The following is a 21,028-nucleotide window of genomic DNA, read 5'->3' on the forward strand; positions in this document are numbered from 1 at the left end:
AGCCGAGCGGAGAGGGGAGGAGAGGCGACGAGGAGAGGAGAGGCGACGAGGCGAGTGCGAGTGCTCCCTGCTCCCTGCCACTCCCACTCGCTCTTCACCGCCAGAGGAGGCCGAGGTAAGGAGAGGAGTCACACGGCGCGGCACGCCGCATTTCAATTATTTGATAAAAAACGTGGCCCCTCTAGAGCGCTCCCTCTGAACTATTTGTATAAGCAGAGCACAGCAAGATAGGGGGAATGCGGGCATATGCCAGAGTTGTTTAACATAGCAAACGGAGACGACACGGGAACAGCAAAGGGGGGGTGAGGTGATGTGGAGGATTTCATTCTGCCTGTTAATGTAAAGCCATAAATTGACAGGAAACTAAGCCTTCTTTAAAACGGGAAGATGACTGATGTTTAGGCTCTTTCGCCCGCAGGGACAAGCTAAAGGTGAATTGTCCTTGATGTTTCCTCAGAGCAGCAAGATTGTTATGGCTTCGTTAAGTTCATAGTGGTTGCTGTGGGGGCTGCAATAACATCACGGCTCTCAACCACAGTAAAGTTACAAGAACAAACAGCACCAATAACAAAGCTGCCCACCGTGACGCCAGGAGTGGTGCCCTGTGTTTCCGTGAAGAAGGCCAGCAGGCCGAAAATGTTTATCGCTTCATTAAAGTTTTTGATATATAATTCTGAGTGTGCGGCCGGCATCCCTCTCCCTTACTAAGCTTTAGGCGGGGATCACACTAGCCAGCGGCAAGCGGCAGGTTTCCTGTTGTCCTCTATGGTTCGGCAGCGGAACGGTGACGACGCTGGCGTAATGCTAGCGCTGAGCAAACTGGGAGTTGAACTTGGTTCAACCTTGAAGCGCAACGCTCGGCTCATCACAATCAGTTTTAGAATGTTTAGGTAACAAAGATTGAACTTAGGAACGAGATAGAATGTTTAGATTTATTATTATGGTCTGAGCGTTGCGTTACGCTACGCTAATGTGATCCCCGCCTTACAATATACCATTTGCCTGCACCTTGACTGTGGTGTGCGTTTGCAGCTCTCCTTCTAGCCCTGTGTGCCCGTACCTTTCATCTCCCCCATGTCCAGAGTCTTGCCCAGCTGCTCCAGCAGGTCGGCGCGGGCGGCGTTCTTCTTGTGCTTCTTGCCGTCGTAGTGCTGTTGGGCCATGCCGGGGTTGTTGAACCACGCGTTGCATAGCTGGCAGTAGCGGTCCGAGTCGCGGCGCTGCCGGGGCGAGGCCATGGGCGAGGCTTCCGAGGGGGCCTTCACGGGACTCGGAGGCACCTCTGCGGAGAGAAAGATTGTGTGTGAGGACCGTCCAGCAAATGAAGATATCCAGCATGTGAAAACGTGGAGGACATTCATGACTTCTTTTATTTATTTATTTGACATGATACAAGAAAAGCAAAAGACAGTAGTCAGCAAGCAACTTGTCAACTAATTCATAAGACATTGTTAAAATAAAATCGGAATCGTTAGTTAGAAGACAGACAGCTAAGTCATCGTTGAGAAGAAACAGTATAACGGAAAAAAAATATAGCTGTTGACTCTATTTGAGGCAGACAGAAAAATGTCAGACGCCATGTATGGACTAGACACAGCACTCAGCTCCTGCCCACTTAAGTCCTCACGCATGACTGCGGCCCCTAATGGACATATTGGACAGAACAACACAGGACGAGACACAGCAGCTCACATCCATGGCAACGCGTACCCATCCCGCTAATCAGTTTTAGCACTCGCACTGCTCGCTCTGTCATGGCCTGGGCAACATTTATTGGGGCCCATTTAGGGGGCATCATATCACATTTGGTGTCAGTGGGCCAAGATCGCAGAGACAGCGCTGAGGACCATCAGGTTTCTGTGGCCTTTCGCGAAGAGATTTGCAGAACAAACACTTAAACTAGGACACGACAATCCCCATCCATGCTGTTGTTATTTCATTTATTCAATGGCTATTGTTTTTTTTACCGCTGCAAGGCAGCGTTTATTTGATCATGCTGTATGGAGACCGTGCTGACAAAAGAGAAAAATAGTCATCCTACTCTCATGACAAAAAGCTGCTGTATCAGTACCAAACATTTTAATATATCACTGTGTTCGCGAGAGAAACTAGGACAGAGAGGACAATGGAGATGCAGAAAAAATCCATTGTTTTGCACAATGGGTATAAACAGGGAAAACGTATGGGATGCATAGGCGTCCTCTGTAAACTTGTGGGAAGAAAAATATGCCAAATTTGTTCCCAAAGCATTCACATCAAACAATTAGCTGCCGTAAGCTAAGAAGATGAAATATGGCTAAAGGAGTTTAGCCTCCACGCAAGTTCTGAATTACTGCTCTGGTGTGTGTGTGTGTGTGTGTGTGGGAAAGCCTTAGTAAAGGATGAGAATAGAAGCGAGGGAGAAATGAGAAGAGATAATTTCACCTAAATGGGGATCCTTTTCTTTTCTCTCTTATCTCAAACCAAGGCACACTGATTCAAAGTCTTTGTTGTTAATTGTGGCCCTGTGCCTCTGCATAAACCTACAGAAACATATCTGTGAGAGCAATAAAATTAATGAGTCTTGCTTCAGTTGTCACATCCTTAATGCGATGGCAATTTCCATGAGCAAACACGGAAGGAGATGTGCCTTGTTTGCAGCTTCTAGTGGTGTGTGTGTGTGTGTGTGTGTGTGTGTGTGTGTGTGTGTGTGTGTGTGTGTGTGTGTGTGTGTGTGTGTGTGTGTGTACGCGCGCATTTGTGTGTCGATGTGTGTCTGCGTGCCCTTGCCTGTCTCTTTACTGTATGAGAGAATTAATTACAAAATGTAAAAACAAAGTCACACAAACATATGAAAAAAATAAACTATACTTTGAAAACATAACTTCAATATTTCTTACAGGTCACATAATACTTTTACTTTGACTTTTTCCTCCACCAACTCCTAATAAAAAAAAAAAATACAAAAAACGACGTCAAAGCCGTCCTGTCACAGTAGGCGGGTAGATACAAAGCTTGCTAGAATATTCATCGGAGCCTTTTCAAAGGTTGTGGCAAGGTATTACAAATCTACATCCCCCATCCCTTCACAAAGTCTGTGATCAGCATTTGCTCCACTGTTTGAAGAGGTAGGCTGCGTGACCTTGACAACGGACATAGCACGTTAGAGCTGACTACACTTCCCCCCCCCAATCAGATCTCTCCGCGCCTCCTTCACCCACTGCCAGGATTTAGTTGTGCCATTCAGGCTGAATTCCCCACCCCGACTTTCAATTTCTCAGTCCACTTTATCCAAGGTCACCGTTTGATCCTCACCAGGCTGCTTCTTAGCTATGATTACTTTTTTATACAGTGACTCTAGTGGGAGGGGGAGCTGAGATATGTCTAGCCTACATTTCACATACGTAATGGACTGCAGTTTATAGCTGTACTTGTAGATGATGTGCTGCAAAAAATGGACGAAGAAATATAAGACTTGTCTTGAGACCTTTGTGTGAACCTTGCACGCACTATATCTGTATAGGTGAACAGAACTGTGTACAGTAGGTGTTGGGTCAGTTCTAAAGGTGTATAAATCTGAATTAGGAGCCATTAATTAGACTGTTCTGCAGCACAAACATGATTGTTTGTAAATGCGTGCAGTTTTTCCAGCAGCAGTGCTTATTTCCGTCCGGGCATGTTGGACCTTGATCGTTTCAATCTACTTCTAGCAGAACACCTAGCGTAGGGCAAATCAAGAGTATTAGGAACAAGTGCTGCTGTAAAATTGGAACTCTTTTAAGTGTGCCTCTAGAGGCATGAGTGCCTTGCCTGCCAGCCTTCACTAAAGTGGCATAGATATTAGCTCCAGCCAACGGTGAAATATGGCCTTATTGATTCAGGTGTTTGGAGATTTATAGAAAAACATCCATCACAAAAAACAAAAATAAATTAAAAAAAAACTGGTGAGCACTCCAAGGAAAGTCAAAGCAAAACCACAGCCTCTGGTTTCACTCAATCTGGGACAGATGTTCTTTATTTAGCCTTTAGTAAGTGTTTTAAGGATTTAAATCCTGCCTGGGGGTAGAATGACAGGAGATGTCGAAACATCCAATACATGGTTTTTGGATCCTCTTTAAATATGATGCCAGTGGTGCTCTCCCCACTGAAGAGAGAGAGAGAGACGCAATGAATGAAAACAAAAAGAAATACCTTTCGCATCTCCAGTCCACATCTCTAAGTCTGAACACAGTATGCATCTCTTAACCGCTTTTTCAGCATGCGGCATGTCTGCGGGGCTGCCTGCAAGGTGTCTGTCGTGTATATAAGATATATTATACACTCTACCAGGGAATGGTATGGGAATTGTGGTGTTATATATCTGATATGTAGAGAAGAGCTGAAGATAAAACTGCAGTAGGTACAGTATATCAGATGGAGGTGGTTTAACTCAACACATCTCACGCTGAGAACAATTACTGTATACCTCTTCAATCTGTACAGCAAAGTCTGACGTGAGAACTCTCCCTTCAATAAAAGCTTTAAAAAATAGCTCATGAATACATCATTTTGACCCAATCTAAAAGCTCCCCACAGGATGTGTGCGTGTTACAAAGAATTAGATGGCGGGGAAGAAATCAACGTTTCCTCAAAACTGATTTTTCCAAAACTTCACATTTCACGCACGTCAACCATGAAAAACCGCCGGGAGGGACCTACCACCGCGGCAGGAGCTCTCCTCTCCTACAGGAAACCTGAATTCCACCAAGGCCCATTATTCATCATCAATATCATTTCACTGCGGGGTGTTCTGTCGGGCCCAATGTAATTACAGCAGAGAGACCTAAGACTTAATGGCCCAGCTGCTTCCCCCAAATGAAGTTCTGGGCCTCAACTTTTGGCGGCCCTTTAAAGCCAAAAGGCATTTCTTACCGCTCCCCTAGTTTTCCCTAATGTTTCTCTGGTCACTGGGGATGGCCTTTTCTTAACACATCATGGATGGTTTGTTCTCACCCTGCCTCTATTTCTCTCTCTCGCCCTCACCTTCGCTGTCCATCTACTGTACCTCTCTCTCTCTCTCTCTCCCTTTCCTTCCCTAAAGTGTTTCGTTCTTTTCCCTTTCCCCGTATCTCTTTCTCTGTTCCGTTTTTTTGGAATGCCCTTAAGTTAAGATATTTGATCCACTCCGGTAGGTTTTGTGGCAGAGCGGGAGGTCTCCTCTCACCACTTCAGTGTATCATCACCGGCGTGCCGCTTGGCCACTTCGCCCGTCGCCCGCCCCACTGAGCCCATCTGCAGCTCAGGAGAGCGCCGGGCCGCGCCACGCTCTCGTATACCAGAGAAGCGAGCGGATTCCACCGCCCGGTCCTCTTGCAGCTGAGCCATGTGTGTGAGGATATCAATGTACCGCCTGGCTAAAAGGCACTTAGTGGTAAAAAACTTTTAGTAGCATAGTCGCCCAGAGAGAGAGAGAGAGAGAGAGAGAGAGAGAGAGAGAGAGAGAGAGAAAGGAGAGAGAGTAAGAGTATGGAGGGTGGGGGGGCTATATATTTATAGGCCATGGGATTAAACAATGAGAGGGCAAACAAGGACAAGATAGAACATTCCGGTCTGCTCTAAACTCTTCTCACTCGATGATGGCGCAATTGAGTGGCTGATTGTTTCTTTTTTTGTGGCGGTAACTATCAAATCAAGTTTTGCTAACAGCAAAACCGCTGCATAACAGAGCAAATTACAGAGTAGATTATATTACACACTTTTGAAAGAAAATGACAAATCAGTTGGCATTCTCATAATGTCTTGAATGCTCGGAGACATTTCATTTTATTCTCTTCAACGCAATGATTAATAAACAAAATGTTGCGCTAAAGAGCCTTCCCCTATAAGCAAACTGACAAATTAACTTCATGTAATAATAGAACTGCATCTAATGCACGGATTGTGTTGAATAAAACAATGCTGTTGCTAAAACAGAAATGAATACATTACGCATTGAGGCGCACACACACACTGCGCAGAAAGAGACCGTATATTTAGAACGTGCTCGTGAGCTAGACAAAAACATTCCCCATTAGCTTTGTTTGAGAAATGGGCCTGCCAGTCAACTTTCCAATTTGTGCTCGAAGAAACAAATCATGGCCACGCTAATGCATTTCGGCTTCTTTACCAGCGGAGTCCTGTGGAACAGATGGGAGCCAGCGCTGGGCCTGATCGGGACCAGATGCGGAGCTGTTCCCCAGTCAGCTGCTATCCGGGCTGGGATTTGAAAGATTAACGGACGAGGAAATGGATGTTGACTTTGGCAGGGAACATTGAGGAAAAACTTCTGGAGAGTTTGGTGCTTTAGTAATGGCCTATTTATCTTGTCTGTGAGAAATACACAAATTCCATCTGATAATGTACTTATCTCATAAGCAAATAAAAAATAAAGTGTTCTGCATTCCCAACACGCATACAAAACTCCATGTTTCACTGCATAAATAGGGACAAACACATTCTGCATTTATGAGCCTACAGTATATTTTTGAAAAACAAACAAAAAAAAACGATGCAAGAAGGTGCCCAGGTGGCCTGAAGGGATGACTCATCACCGTGGAAACCAGCATTTGAGATGTGACAGTGCTGCCCCTGGCTGGAGCAGGTTCCCAGCTGAGCTGAGCAAGCCAGGCTTCACCGATGGGGAACTAGTCTTGGAAATGGTCTCATGGATGGGGGAGGGGGGGGCTAGTCTTGGAAATGGCCTCATGGATCGGGGAGGAGGGGGGGCTAGTCTTGGAAATGGCCTCATGGATGGAGGAGGAGGGGGGGTTAGTCTTGGAAATGGCCTCATGGATGGGGAGCTAGTCCTGGAAATGGCCCCCTTTATTGGTACAGTTTTTCCCCTGATAGTTTGGCCGCGGTGCCAAACAAAGTGATGGATGAGTACAAGAGGCATAGTGCGACTATTCACAAACGCTCCACACAAATTGTGGCTCCATGCGTGAGCCTGCTCCTCTCTAGAGAAAAGAAATGCTCATCAACACTGTGCTGAGGAGGGTACACATGTGGTACTGTAGCCTGTGGTCTCTTCACAATCAACACAGAAGTTCTGCATGATGAACAAGAGCTCAGTGCTCACATAATTATTAATTTTTCTTCCCAATTACGATTAAATTGGGGGGGAAAAATGCACCACAACTCACAAACCTAATTTTTTGCCTGAAAATATCCAAAGGGTATTATGTGATGCCATTTTTAATACTGCATTTAACAAATAAAGCAGCACCACAGAGACGGGTGCCAGCTTGGGCATTGGGGGGGGAAAAATCCTTATTTTTAACACCAGCAAACTAAGACGCAAAAACAGAAGCATACGCTATGGCCAAATGCTTGTCATACTGTTGAAGGGCTTTAAAAAAAATATTTCCAAGCTATTTAAGACAAAGCCTACTATCTATCAAATACACACACAACCTAACATATGGCACACGCCATCTCAGCTTAAACCTATTTTTACTGTAGCAGGCTGTGTAAGACCTACAGGAATAGTTTAGCATATATCCAGCAGCGCGGCACACTTGAATGCGGTTTCTTGAGTCCAGAAGTGCAGTATGTAGAGAAATGAAATGAATCCCATAACCCGCAGTCAGAGGAAGCACTGCATCCGCACGGAGACCCAGAGCGTACCGACTTGTCCAACCCGAGAGAAGGCACTGTGTACACCACAGCGAGAGATATTCAGCTGTTGGATCAAAAAGCGGAAGATCAAAGCTCTCCGAATCCCATGCACTTATCTGTTCCTACAATGCCTTCCCTTTTGGGCTTTGCATTCCCCCCCCCCCCACTCTCTCTCTCTTTCTCTCTCTCTCTCTCTGCCTTATCCCCCTCTGCGAGCAGCAAAAACTAAATATTTCCTCAATGCGAAAAATTCACTGCTGAGATGAGGCGAGAGGAGCAGCTCGGCTGTCCGACGAAATAAACTAAATAAACAAAAGCGAGCCATTCCCTGCTCATGTGAATCAAACATCCACACATCCTTAATTACCGCGTCTTGCTCCGTCAATGGGACAGAATGGCCATTATTAGAGGTTTATAGTCCCATTTTTTTCTAAATGAATCATTTAAAAAATGTCATGGAGACATTGAGGCACTTTAATGACCTAATATGCATTCCACAACCGTAATGAGCAGTCATATTCATTTGCTTATATAGGGGAAAAAAATGAACCTCTAACATACACGACACCAAAACGTATAGAGGACAAATCTGCTTGGGCTTAATCCCAAGGCTAACAAAGGCAGAGACATTAACAGATATGGCACTGCAGACGGCCGCTTGGAGTCTGGCCAGAGCTTTAAAATAACAGCTGTGCTTAAGACCTCAAGTGGCAGCTGAGAAATTCCTTTTCTCCGCGTCTACGCCGACAACGTGATGATGGTAGTACAGGAAATTAACGTGCATTTAGCTTTTTCTCCATCTCGACAAGCTTCCCCCCCCCCCCCCCCCCCCCCGGAAGATAATTAGAGGGTCTCAGCCTCGTTTTACATTTAGATGTGTGTTTTGTGCATTTTGCATTTCGAATGCGACAAGACTCTCCCTTCACATAATGTGTGGGTCTGTGACTTTGTGGAGAACAGACAAGGCTTATGCCTCGCCCCTTTTGTAAAAGCCAGAGAGAGAGAGAGGTAGAGAGGAAAGAGGTGAGAGAGACAGAGAAAAGGCGAGTGAGAGGAAAGAGAGAGAGAGAGAGAAAGAGGGAGAGAGAGAGGGGGGAGAGAGAGAGAGAGAGAGGAAAGAGGTGAGAGAGACAGAGAAAGAGTGAGTGAGAGGAAAGAGGGAGGGAGAGGGAGAGGGAGAGAGAGAGAGAGAGAGAGAGAGAGAGAGAGAGAGAGAGAGAGAGAGAGAGAGAGGTAGAGAGAGAGAGAGCGGTGGCACTGTGTTTCTGGCTGATGTCGGGCTCCAACAGAAGGCTCTCCCCGAGAGACAGACGGGTCAGTGGCTGCACTCCACCGGCCCACTAATGTTCGTTATGCAGAAATCAATAACAGCAGCCTGGGGATGCCTCAGATTCATCTTCCTGACAGGCCGCATTAGAAGCCCACGGAGGGCCACTCGCTGTACTGTGAGACACCGGGCTGCACCGACGCTCTGAGTGGAACTGGTTAGGTGGCCCATGGTAGCTTGATTTGCAGTGTTGCGAAGAGACACTCTCAACATTAGCACAGCTTGACTATAGTGTTTAACACTGGAAACAGTGTCGGGTTGAGCTTTCATTAGACCTATAAATCCGCCGGGTTTAATCGTGGGGATTGTCATTTTTGCTTCCCAAACAGACAATAAGTCTGGTTCCGTGGAGTTAAAGTGACATTACGGACGGCGTCTCTACTGCAGATCAGATTTAGCGCAGGATTAATTTCAATCCCCGTCTTGAGACCTTGCCATAAAATGTCTGCTCCCCTCTAATGCCCCGTAAAGTTTAGACAAATGGACTTTTGGGTTCTCGGTGTCTGTCAGGTGTCAGAAGGATGGATGGGCCTGCGTCGGGTCCTCCTCCGGGGCCGGACTCCTTGAGTCGCGAACCACTGGATACAGATGGCAGCGCTAATGGCCAAATCTGTCAGTGGCAGGAAGCAAAGCGTCGGGAATGCGCAGAAAACATGATGTAATGTTATTCCGCCGAGAAGGTAACACTGTGGGAATATGCCCATCCCGGATCAGGGTCAGTTTGGCAGAGGTGCAACAGTCCGGCGTTACAATAAAATGTAAAAGTTGTGCCACATATTTGTTCCAACCAGTCACTTAACCAGCGGAATGCCAGGTAGAGCAGCAAATTGGCGAGATCACCTGTGTGAAGGGCACATGATGGGAGGCTGGACTTTTACAATTCTGCTGGTTGGCATCCTGTTCCAAAAGTTCTCACTAGCTGGTATATCCCAGTGTAATACCTGCCCTTGCCAGCTAACCCAGCCATGTTGTTTGCAGTATTTTTTCAATAACCTGTGGAATGTGCATCGGTAGAAATTACCCAGACGATATCCATTACAGTAAATGTGGCAACGGCGTTGGGTTTGTTCCAGTCCATCATGCATGTAATACACTCTGGGACAACAATTACCTGTTACATTATGTCTGACAGCATTCCATCTCAATACGGACTCCATTTCCAATTACCATAAATTGGGCTCATTACACTTTAAAACAGCACACAAGCCATGCTACAGTAGGAGAGAACTAATCGCTCGTACCTGGACAGAGCTCATAGGGAAGGTGATTAATGTGGCCACTGCAGAGGAAGGGCAAAGGGTAAGACGGTGCATCCGGGGGTAGGGTGGGGTGAGGGTGGGGTTGGGGGCAGGGAACGGCGAACGGGAGACGCGACCGGCCCGGGGAAGTCCCGGTGATCGTAACGACATGCGATGACAGTGGCAGAGTCGTGCGAGAGTCACCCGGCAGAGCGCCAGTCAAGACCGACTTCCCCCTCCAGGTCCATCTAATTACGCCACATGAGTCCATAGCCCCCACAGATGTGCGTGTGAGACAGACCTCTCATGCTAAGGAGGGTGACCTCGTGTCGTACACACATGGCGCATAGTAGGAGGAGGCATGGAAGGGGTGAGGGGTGAGGGGTGGGGGGTGAGGCAGAGAGCATCGGCACGGATGAGTGTATAGGCACCACTTTTCCACACTAAAGGGCATAGCATAACAAAGCATATACATATATACATACATACACACACACACACACACACATACTGTACACACACACAAAGACCCATGCACAAATGAGCACACACGCAAAATGCACAGTAGATTCCTCCATTCACATGTGAGCACATGGGATGTGAGCACACGCACACTACGTGACTGCAATACACTGAATGTTTCTGTGAAAACATATATGTCCACACACACACGCACACACACACACACACACACACGCACGCACACACACACACACTGATTCTGAGTGTGCGGCTATCCAACAGTGTTCTCAGACGTCAAGGTCTTCCACTTGGCTGCCCTCACTCTCCCTGTGCCTTTCATAATCCTTTGTGGCTGGTTCCACCACTGAACGCGCAGCTCCAGCGCGGGCTTTCAGCTCTTCTTTTTGGGTCAATTACCACTGGAGGGAGGCTGGCGCTGGATGCTGATGTGTGTTGAAAGGGTGACACAGCATGCCTTGTGCATAGGTTCACTCTGATAGCACAACCTTGCAGCAAATGCTGGAAAGAGAGAGCGCTAGAGATTCATCCCTGACGCAGGCGCAGACACCTTAACCCCCCCCCCCCCCCCCCATTGTGCTGGGATTTTGCAGTGCATCGCTAATGTGTGGGGTGACACCGGCTGACCCAGTTTACCTGAAATGCCAAAGTACTTACGACCAACAAAATCATACGAAATCAGCGCTACATTTATGTTAAATGGTAATGTGTTTTTTTTTGTAGATTTAGAATTTATCTTTAATGACACAAAGCAGTTTTTATACCTTGACATACAGTATAGTCTGGATATCTATTATGAATTTTTAGAGGGGATGCTGATCAGAAGAAGTGTTGGATTAAGGATGATGAGATGTGCACTAGTGTGGTGTTCAAACAGCAAGGCTGCATATGGCTGTTTGGTTAGGTAAAACGGTGTTTCACAGCTTTGTTCAAACAGAGGTGTAAGGCATAATAAATCCCATCCAGTGCAAAAAAAGAAAGATCAAGTAGGAAACAATAACAGCCCTGAAACCAACATCAAGTACCAAGCAGATAGTCATCTGCGGTTGAGGAGCTATTTGTCTAGCCTCACTTTAGCACTTACATCACTTACTATGGGCCGTACTGATATCCTCACTATCACACAAGCACACACTGGGTAACAGAGGGAATCTAACACATTATCTAAAATAGAGTTCTCTGTCACAGTGCTCCTCTGCTCTTTTGAGTCTCCCTTGAAATGAACTAAGGTTAAGGTCACACTGCAAGTCTTTTTTGCTTAAAGAGGATATCACATTTTTTTTAAACATAGATCTCCATTTCTCAAGGACACTGGGTACTGTCAGTAAGGAAAAAAATAAAATAATCGGTTGTACTCAGCTTCAGTTGCTACATCCAGTAGCTAAAGTAGCCAGGCAGTTACAGTGGCAAACTCAGAGGGCATGAACATGGGGGTACTAGCCTAGAGTGTAGCGCTGATTTAAAATCCTTAAATCCAATTAAATCTGATCGCACTGATTTCATTAGATGTGGCCAATATCACTCCAATGTGGCTCCTATACCCCATTGTGGACTGGTGACAGTCCTGAACTGACCCGCATGCGCAAAACAAACAAACAACAACAACAGGCAAACACAAGGGACAGCACACAGCGGACTGGCTACCTCTCGGGCTCTCTTTTCATTTTCACCCAGTGATGCTGTGACCCACATCAGAGAGTATGCTCCCAACTTGTCTAGTGCTCCAGAGAAATATATGGAATAATTCCCGGCAGTGCAAAAAATCTGAATTTTTGCTTCGCTTCACACACATGGTCGGGTTTGCTTCATCTTCAAGTTTTGTAGTTTTGTTTAAAAAACTCAGAATCTGTGTCATAAGAAGGTTCCTCGTGTAACACACACTACAGTATGTGCACACATGTGCAGGCCAATTTTTCACAGATCTTTTTTTTTTTTGTGGTGATGACGGGACAAGCTCAGACTGGCGGTAGGCATTGCATGACCACGGTATTACGGCAATGCGGTTACCATCCCAGCCCTAATTCCAATATAACTATTCAGACTGTGATCGCATTGCAAAAAAAAAATCACACCTATCTCTGACTTGGGACCACATATGGACATGGGCCCAAATCACAGCTGAAAAAAATCAGTTATCATGTGACTGGCGAAAAACACTACTGTAAATCAAAATCTTTCTCACTCACAAGCTGAAGCTGAAGCTGTATCACTTCAGAGACCCACAGCACCACTGATGCCCCATAGCCCACGCCTTGACCGATGAAGAATACTGTCAGCCCAGTCTTCAGCAGATTTTCAGTGGAATCTCACAACTGATGCCCACAGGCAAAAGCTCTTCAAACTGTGGTTTATGGCAACACTGAAGTTTACAGCGTTTCAGGGACACACTGTTTCAATGCTAATTCTGAGTTTAATTGTTTCCCATATGCCGGATGACAAAATGGGTCATTGCTTCTAATTAAGCTCCCATATATTGGTAGATTAATTTCATTAGGGGAGTTGATCATAGCTCTATGAGTCAGAGTTGCAAAACACCCTGGAAGTTTGGAAAGAGTTCCCATTATCTGGTTTTTCTTTTCTGTTTGGAAAATGAAATACCTTAATGGTCTCATTACAGTAGGTCTTTTCTGTGGTCAGGAATGTGCTAGGCTATTTGTAGATGTTATTGTCATTATAGTTGCTTTTACCATTGGTTCGACCATTTGTTACTTTTATTACATTTGTTCGAACATTTGTTAATAACATTGGTTTGACAATTAGCAATTCTATCATTTTGATTTTAAGTGCTGAATGAAAGACCTTAGGCACCACTGAGTTGTTTCCCAAGAATGATAAAGACCATTTAGTATGAGGACTGCACACCATCACTATCACATGTGTGACATCGTCAGAGCGGCTCACCTTGTTGTTGGGAAACGTAAGCCAATCTTCTGCTCCACCAGGTACAGACATGTGAGGAAGTGGTGGTGTAAAAGTTGGATGCGTTCGGTCTGGCAGCTCTTGCCATGCATGACTGCCAAGGTGGGCATAAGGCTGGTGCGCTTGGCATGGACTCTGTGTAGAGAGGTGTGCCACTGCCATTTGAGCATTTAGACACTTTTTTAACCTGCAGATGCCCTTCTAAAAGTTCCACAGTGCCATGTGCAGTGTAGAAACCCTTTACAGGGCTTTATATAAAAGGAGTCACTGTCGATATGGAGCAGAATTACATGGAAAGAGACTGAGAGCAATTGTATTGTGATATATTTTAGTAAAAATCCGTACGTGTGAGATTTATGCTGGCAGCGGCGGTGTAAGCAGAACTGTCCCGTAAATCAAACACTTTAGAAGTCAGCGGGGAGACACAATATATAGTGCCTTTGTCCGAGATACGCCTTCGGCGAAGCAGCTTTCCACTCGCTTTTCCGCTAATTTATTTGTGTAAGTTCCAATAAAAAAGGATCCAGTTGGGACATCGATCTAAGCCTTTTCAAGCACGGCCAAGTTGTTTGGGCTGGTTTCCGTTTCTTTTTGATCATTACCCGAAGCAACAACCTTCAAGTTCCTTCAAGTTTTACCTGCTGGCATACTAGAAAAATCTATCAGGCTAAATGACTCTCAGGTTAGAACTTCCAGAAAATGCCTTTTTTTATTATGAAAACTGAGCGTGTAAGATATACGCAGCACCCAGTTAAGTTTTTTTATAGCTTCCTCAAAGAATGACTTCACAGTGCTGACAGAGCACATTACACTGGTTGCTACTCTTAATACTCCCATAAAGCTGTACATCATGCTGCCTTTACACTTTCTGCATTTACAGAGACTGATCTTTGGGTAGACACACAGAGATACCAGACAGCCAGACACACACACACACTGTAGGCACACGCTGACACAGACACACAGACACAGAGACGCACACACACACACACATACATGTAGACACACACACACACACACACACACACAGAGACGATACACACACACACTCAGAAACAAGCATGAATTGGTATAAACACTACTAATTTACATCCAATCTCATCAACTGTTACGCTGTTTGTGAAGCAACTCTTGAGTCTCTACGCAAGCTTTAATTCAGTGCATAACTAACGAAGAGCCCCTCCTCCACAACAAAACAAGGCTGCTGGGAACTTGTTTATCATAATGGCGACAACTGCGGGCACAACACCTGCAAAGGCCTCCTCTCCCGTGGAGGAGAAGAGCCATGGCTCTGCCTGGGTCCCAGGTGTTGAATTAGGGAGCGATCCAATTCTCCCGACTCCACTGTGCGGTGGCGGTGGTGGTGGCGGCGGCAGTCTCAGCTTCAGCCTCCTACTTCCCTCTTGGCTGGTGTTCATTATTCTCCCCGCCACCAATTTGTAAACAGATTTAAGAGGAGCAGCTGCCACACATTACTTCCTAGAAGGGCAGCTCATCTTTCTCTCTCTTGCGCGCTGCGCCCGGAGGTGCGAGGAGTTGTAATTAAATCTGCACGACGCATATGCGGAGCGCAAACGCGCGTCGGTGCGGCCCAGCCCACCTCGTCCACACATGTATGTGTGCGTGTCCAGGCGTATACGCGCGGAGGCAGGCGTGGATGACACGGCAGGCGCGCGCGCGAGGACGGGCGCTAAGAAAATGGCCGTGTTTGCAGACACCTGGTGGTTTGCTTCCCTGCCATCCGCCCCCTTTTATTTCTTTTTTTCCTTTTTCTGCTGGGTGCCTCGACTCGTTCCGGGGCGGTAAGAAAAATAACCGCCAGATGTTCTCCTCAGTCACGCCGCGGCGCGCTAAGCCCCCGTGCAGTCTCCGTAGACATAGCTTGTCACAAAAGGCCGCGGCGGCGCGATCCGTTTTTATGGTGCGGCTGTCACCGGCGCAGCGGAAAGACGCCGTGTGACATGGCAGAGCCATCAAACCGCCGTTAGCTCGTTGTTGGCTTACTGACGTTAACAATGCGAAAAGTGCCACACGTCTCGACAAGGATGCTGGATTTGAAATAGAAACGGGGGAGAAAAAAAAAACCCCCGAAATCTCCAGCAGGTAAAGCACATTTGTTGGGCATAACGGGAAGAATTGAGGCATACAGACCACAGATATGGGGGAGAAATGATTTACTCGGTCGGAGGACAGAAGCAAGCATGAAACAAGCCCAGTTAAAAGACCTGCAGAGGGGACACAGATCCTTCACACATAGGGATGGTGTGATGTTTATGGAAATCATGGGCAAAACGAGAGCAGAAACAGCTGTTTAGACGAAAGTCAGACACACTGAGGCCCGAAACTACACATTAAGGAGTCCTTAGTTACCCAATTAACTCATTCATCAGCATCCTTTGCTTATCAATTGAGAGAACTACATGACAGAGACTGTAGTCTTGGTCAGTAAACACACTGTGCTGTTTCTATCCCTGAGTGACTTCAAGGGCATAGGCCCCTTCTCACCAGCACTCTAACAGAGGGCTCACCGATCTTCTGAAAAGCACTCTCCTCTTTCCAGCATTGTCAATCATCCTTTCACCACAACTCTCACAATAGTCCTGCGCTCAGTTGAAAGCAGTGGTGTAGGGCCCCAGCCGTGGCGCGACTGGCTGGGGCACCTGCACCGCACACCGGCGACCCGGGTTCGATTCCCGCCCCGTGGTCCTTTCCGGATCCCACCCCAGTTCTCTCTCCCTCTCGCTTCCTGTCATACTCTCTACTGTCCTGTCCAACAAGCAGCACTATCTCAGTATACCCACTTCAAATAGGCAAGGATATGTACAGTATTAGCATTTGTGGATGATCACAATATACCCACTACAGCCAACTACTACATCACAGTAAATCCACTGCAGCAAACAAGACTACACCACTGGTTAAAAGCCCAAATGGTGGTTAAAAGCCCAATGTGAGGAACTACACCACTGGTTAAAAGCCCAAATGGTGGTTAAAAGCCCGAGGTGAGGAGCCCCTTACCTTTGGCTGTGATGGCAGGCTGTTCCCCCAGTAGCAGCTTTAGTCTCTTGGCGTGGATCTTTCCCTGGTAATGGGACTGTGCTACTACGGCCGAGGTGAAGGACATGTTGCACAGAGTGCAACACTTGTTCTTGTCAACGTCGCCCTCCTCACTTCCCTGGAAAAGAGAGAGAGAGAGAGAGAGAGAGAGAGAGAGAGAGAGAGAGAAAGAGAGAGAGGGAGAGAGAGAGAGAGGGGGGGGGGAGAATGAAATGGGTCAAGTTGGGCTTTTAGTGAGCCCTGGTGTTAACATACACACACTCAGGTTCAGGATGGACAATGCAACGTTAGGTAGAGGTCTACTGTGCCTTGTCTTTTTTGAGGGGTGGAAAACACTTGACATTTGAGGGAGAAACTTGAAATGAGCTGAGAAAGCTTTTTCCCATCATGCACTGCAGAGTGCCATTTCCGGAGCTGGCACTGTTTCTCTCTCTCCGTCGCTCGAGGTCAGACACTTCACGGCACTTAAGGGCAGACGCAGTGTGAGCGCATCAGCAGGTCCATTTGCTGGCGTTCCAGACGACGGGAGCAATTGACTGTGCTCGTGGAGATTTCTCATTTGGCTTCCCGGCGGGATGCAAATGGAGTCGATTCGCCAGTTTGCAGGGGCGCGGCCTTAAAAGTGAGGGATCTCCGACCGAGCACGCACGACGCGGGCCCCCACCCTGGGCCCCCATCTGTGCTGACGCTTCAGGTACGCCATTGTGTGGCACGCTGAATTAGAACCGACTCGGATACAAAGAGAGAGAGAGAGAGAGAGAGAGAGAGAGAGAGAGAGAGAGAGAGAGAGAGAGAGAGAAAGAGAGAGAGAGAGAGATGTGCTCGGGGACTTCAGAGACGGATGCGTCCAGGACTCCAGGGCAACACTGGCGCTGCCAAGGCATGATGGTGCCAACCCTCCGAGCCACAGACACTGCTTAGCGGGGGGAAAGAAACGCCAATGCACAGGCCGGCACCAGTGAAGGTTGTTCTGCAGCCACGGCTGACTTTAAAACAATTTGCCGCATCGCCTCGCCAGTGTCTCGAATCCTTTTGACCGACTGCTCACGAGCCGTTTCATCTCGAACGTGCCCCTTGTGATGCTTCCCATTGAATCGGGCACAGCAGCTTTTAGCACTAATCAGAATGGCTTACCCCAAAAAACAAAAACACACCAGAAACACTTTTACTGAAATTGATCAAAAGCAACAGCCACAGCATCACACGATTTATGGCTTTTATGAATTAAACAACAGACTTGTTTGCACGCGTCTTTCCCTTGCCACTCTTTCTGTTTCTTTCTCTCTGTTCCTTTCTTTCTCTCTTCATTGAGACACAGCGGTGCCTCGCAGGGCCGTGTCAGAGGAGCAGATATGACACATGTGCTGTGACAAGGGGGCCGTGCTTCCAGGCACTGTCACACATAGCAAGCAGCACAAAAACAAATCTCCTCCCATGTGGCAAGCAGGCAACACAACCCCCCTCCCCCTCACCCTCCCCCTCCCCCCCGCCACTACCATCTCCAGTCCCACTACCACAACTCCGTCCTCACTCTGGAAGGAGCTGAAGGCATACTCAATGCAGTGGCATGGACGCCTGCATCACTCGCAGATGCGGATGGGGGCGTGGAAGCTCCACATAGGTGAGGCCAGTAGTGTGTGTGTGTGTGTGTGTGTGTGTGTGGGGGGGGGGGGCTTAGTTGAGTATCAGAACCAGCAGCCTGTGCACCCGGTGTTAGCACTTCACGCTATGAGAGAGAGTGATAGCTGAAGCTGAATCCAGGCTGCTGCCTGCTGTTGCAGTGAGTCAGTAAGACACACACACACACACACACACACACACACACACACACACACACACACAGTTTCCCTCTCCATGACCTTGTCCTGTCCTTCAAAGCCTGCAGACGGCACACACACACACACACACACACACACACACACACACAGCTTTGCCATGCCTTTACCTGTCGTCACTCCGCAATGCGCTTGACAACATACGCACACACGCACACACTCACGCACACACACACACACACACCACACCTCCCTGCTCTTTGAAGTCATCTGTCAAGACTGAATTAATGAAGCGTCGAAAAGGTTTGAAATTGTGTAATTATGGCAAAGTGAGACGGAGAGAGAGACTAAGTGGGTGAGCTCTAACGTTAAAAGAAAAACCATGGGATTCGTGCATCTGCGTTGATGTTAATTAATGGCGGTGGAATGGGGGTAAATAACTGCTGAATCTCCGCTGTGGGGACAGCGTTTAATTACTGCGTCAGGTTGCCTCCGACTGTTCAGATGACATAAAGGAACATCGCAATGTACATCCAAGCCTCCCCAGTGGGTCAAAAAAGCTTTTTTCCCCATTTATTTCCATACAGTGGTATGAATAATATACAGATGTCCCAGTCTTTATCTCTTATTTGTGTTTCTTGCAGTTGATGCATACTCTGAGTTTTTAATATGTTGGATCCTTTTCGAGTCTGGAGATTGAATTTAATGTAAGTGAAGCCAAAGTTTACAACAGAAACAGTGCTTGAATATTGCTCTTATTTCTCAAATGGCAAGGAGGCATTTGTCTACTTCAGATGAAATCTGGAACTCTTTTTTCCAAGGCCAGAAAAACTCCTGACTCATCCAGAACAGATCTAGCATTTTTCCCTCGCATCACCATATTTCAGCAGACATATATGACTCAGATGCTGTAATCTCGAAGCAACAGAGAAAATAATCACCGCTGTCTGCCGCTAGAATGTACAGCAGCACGGCGTTTCATAAATGTGCTGCCGTGCGGCACGGTGAAAGCTACGCGACGTTTTCCATAGAAAACCCCTTCCACGCTCTCATTCATTTGACACACAATAAAAAAAATCCTCCTTATTTTGATTTGTAAAAAGGAAATCCAGTTGTGCTGCCAAAGACAGCGTCATGCAGTCATCTCTACATGTTTGAAGACATCAGCGCGGGGATACGCACAATATTTTCATACATACATAGCTGGGAGGAACTTTTTTATCTCTTTTATGTACGTGTGTGTGTGTGCGTGTGTGTGTGTGTGTGTGTGTGTGTGTGTGTGTGTGTGTGTGTGTAATTCTGCTTCCTCCCAACAGCAACATTCAGAGAGACATTTCAAGTCTCAGGGGCAGATGTAGGCTACGAGGACAGCGTGAATGCCGTCTCTTTCTGCCTGCAGAAAGTGCACGCTGTGCTTTGCCATATTACTTGGAATTTACGAAGCTTTCACTTCATCAAGTAAACCGTGCTCATCATCGCCTGTCGCTGTCCTCTAATGTCATTTGTGGTGCCCACACAGAATGTAGTTGAATGGGGTCAACCAACAACAACATTAAAAGGAATCAAAAGTTTAGCGATAATGAAATAACACAATGTGTCGACACAAGATGTCGACAAACAGCAAGGTAATGCAGGGAAATAATTCTTCTCCTCTTCTACTCAAACTATTTGTGAAGCTATATGAAAGATGTACTAGTCTAGCAAGCCTATAGGGAAATGGATGACATGATAAAAGTGAAAATAACTCATTGAAAGGTGACCAGTTTCAAAGAAGTTCAGCCAGAAATACTCAGGTAGACATGACTGAAGTTAAAAAATATTTTAATCCGTCAAAGGATTTACAAAAGACATAAGCAATGAATGCATAACAAATTAATGAATAAAATAAGCAACAATGAGAGTCTTTGCCGTTGGCCCTGTCCTAGGTCCAGGTCACTGAGTGTGCAGACCCTGGCAGATCCTGCCGGAACAAGATGGCAGGGGTGAAGCCTACCCCCGGACAAATGGACAAGGGCCAACCTGGTGGTAGTTAGGGAGGGAGGGTAGGAACATCACACCTGAGGGCAACAGGGCAGGTGCCTGAGCAGAGTCATTATTAAAGCCAACGTAGCCTGGTAATTGGTCAGGAGTAATGAATAAATGAGTGACGTGGTATAAGTATTCCTGCCAGAGCTACGCTGCAGCCACACAAGCGCTACATCACAATTGCTGCTCTGAATACCGGTTCTGTTTCTGAAAGTTGCCATCGGGATACTGGACTTTCTTTTAAAAGGCGGATTTCTTTTTTCACCACAAAACAGACGTGCTGTTTTCATGTCGGAATATCTTATCAATCACTCTTGTCTGAACCCCTCTCTTCCTACTGTACGCTTTTGTATGACACTCCCGCTGTCCCTTCCCATAAATGCATATGCATGAGTAAGAAGTGCACAGCTCACCGTACTGTACAGCTCTCCTGTGCTCGTCAAAATGCCTTTTCACTCACATGCGGTCTGCTCATACATATATTGCCATCTTTCAAGGCACAAATAGAGCATGAAAAAAGGCATTTGTTTACTTTGAATGAAATCTGAAATATATTTTTCCGAGGCCAGTAAAACTCCTGACATTTGTCCCTT

The 21,028-nt window shown here is 46.7% G+C and overlaps 1 protein-coding gene across 1 annotated transcript in view; it reads right to left on the bottom strand.

Annotated features, from left to right (window-relative positions):
• The window catches only part of zmat4a (zinc finger, matrin-type 4a), an 80,394-nt gene that overhangs the window by 21,101 nt on the left and 38,265 nt on the right, over positions 1-21,028 (bottom strand). Inside the window, exons 5-6 of the mRNA XM_062544036.1 lie at positions 16,597-16,753; positions 1,061-1,282 (exon numbers count right to left, since the gene is read on the bottom strand). Coding sequence (XP_062400020.1) covers positions 1,061-1,282; positions 16,597-16,753 — 379 coding nt within the window. The remainder of the gene's footprint in view (positions 1-1,060; positions 1,283-16,596; positions 16,754-21,028) is intronic.

Source organism: Sardina pilchardus, chromosome 8, assembly GCF_963854185.1.
Source record: "Sardina pilchardus chromosome 8, fSarPil1.1, whole genome shotgun sequence".
NCBI lineage: Eukaryota > Metazoa > Chordata > Actinopteri > Clupeiformes > Clupeidae > Sardina > Sardina pilchardus.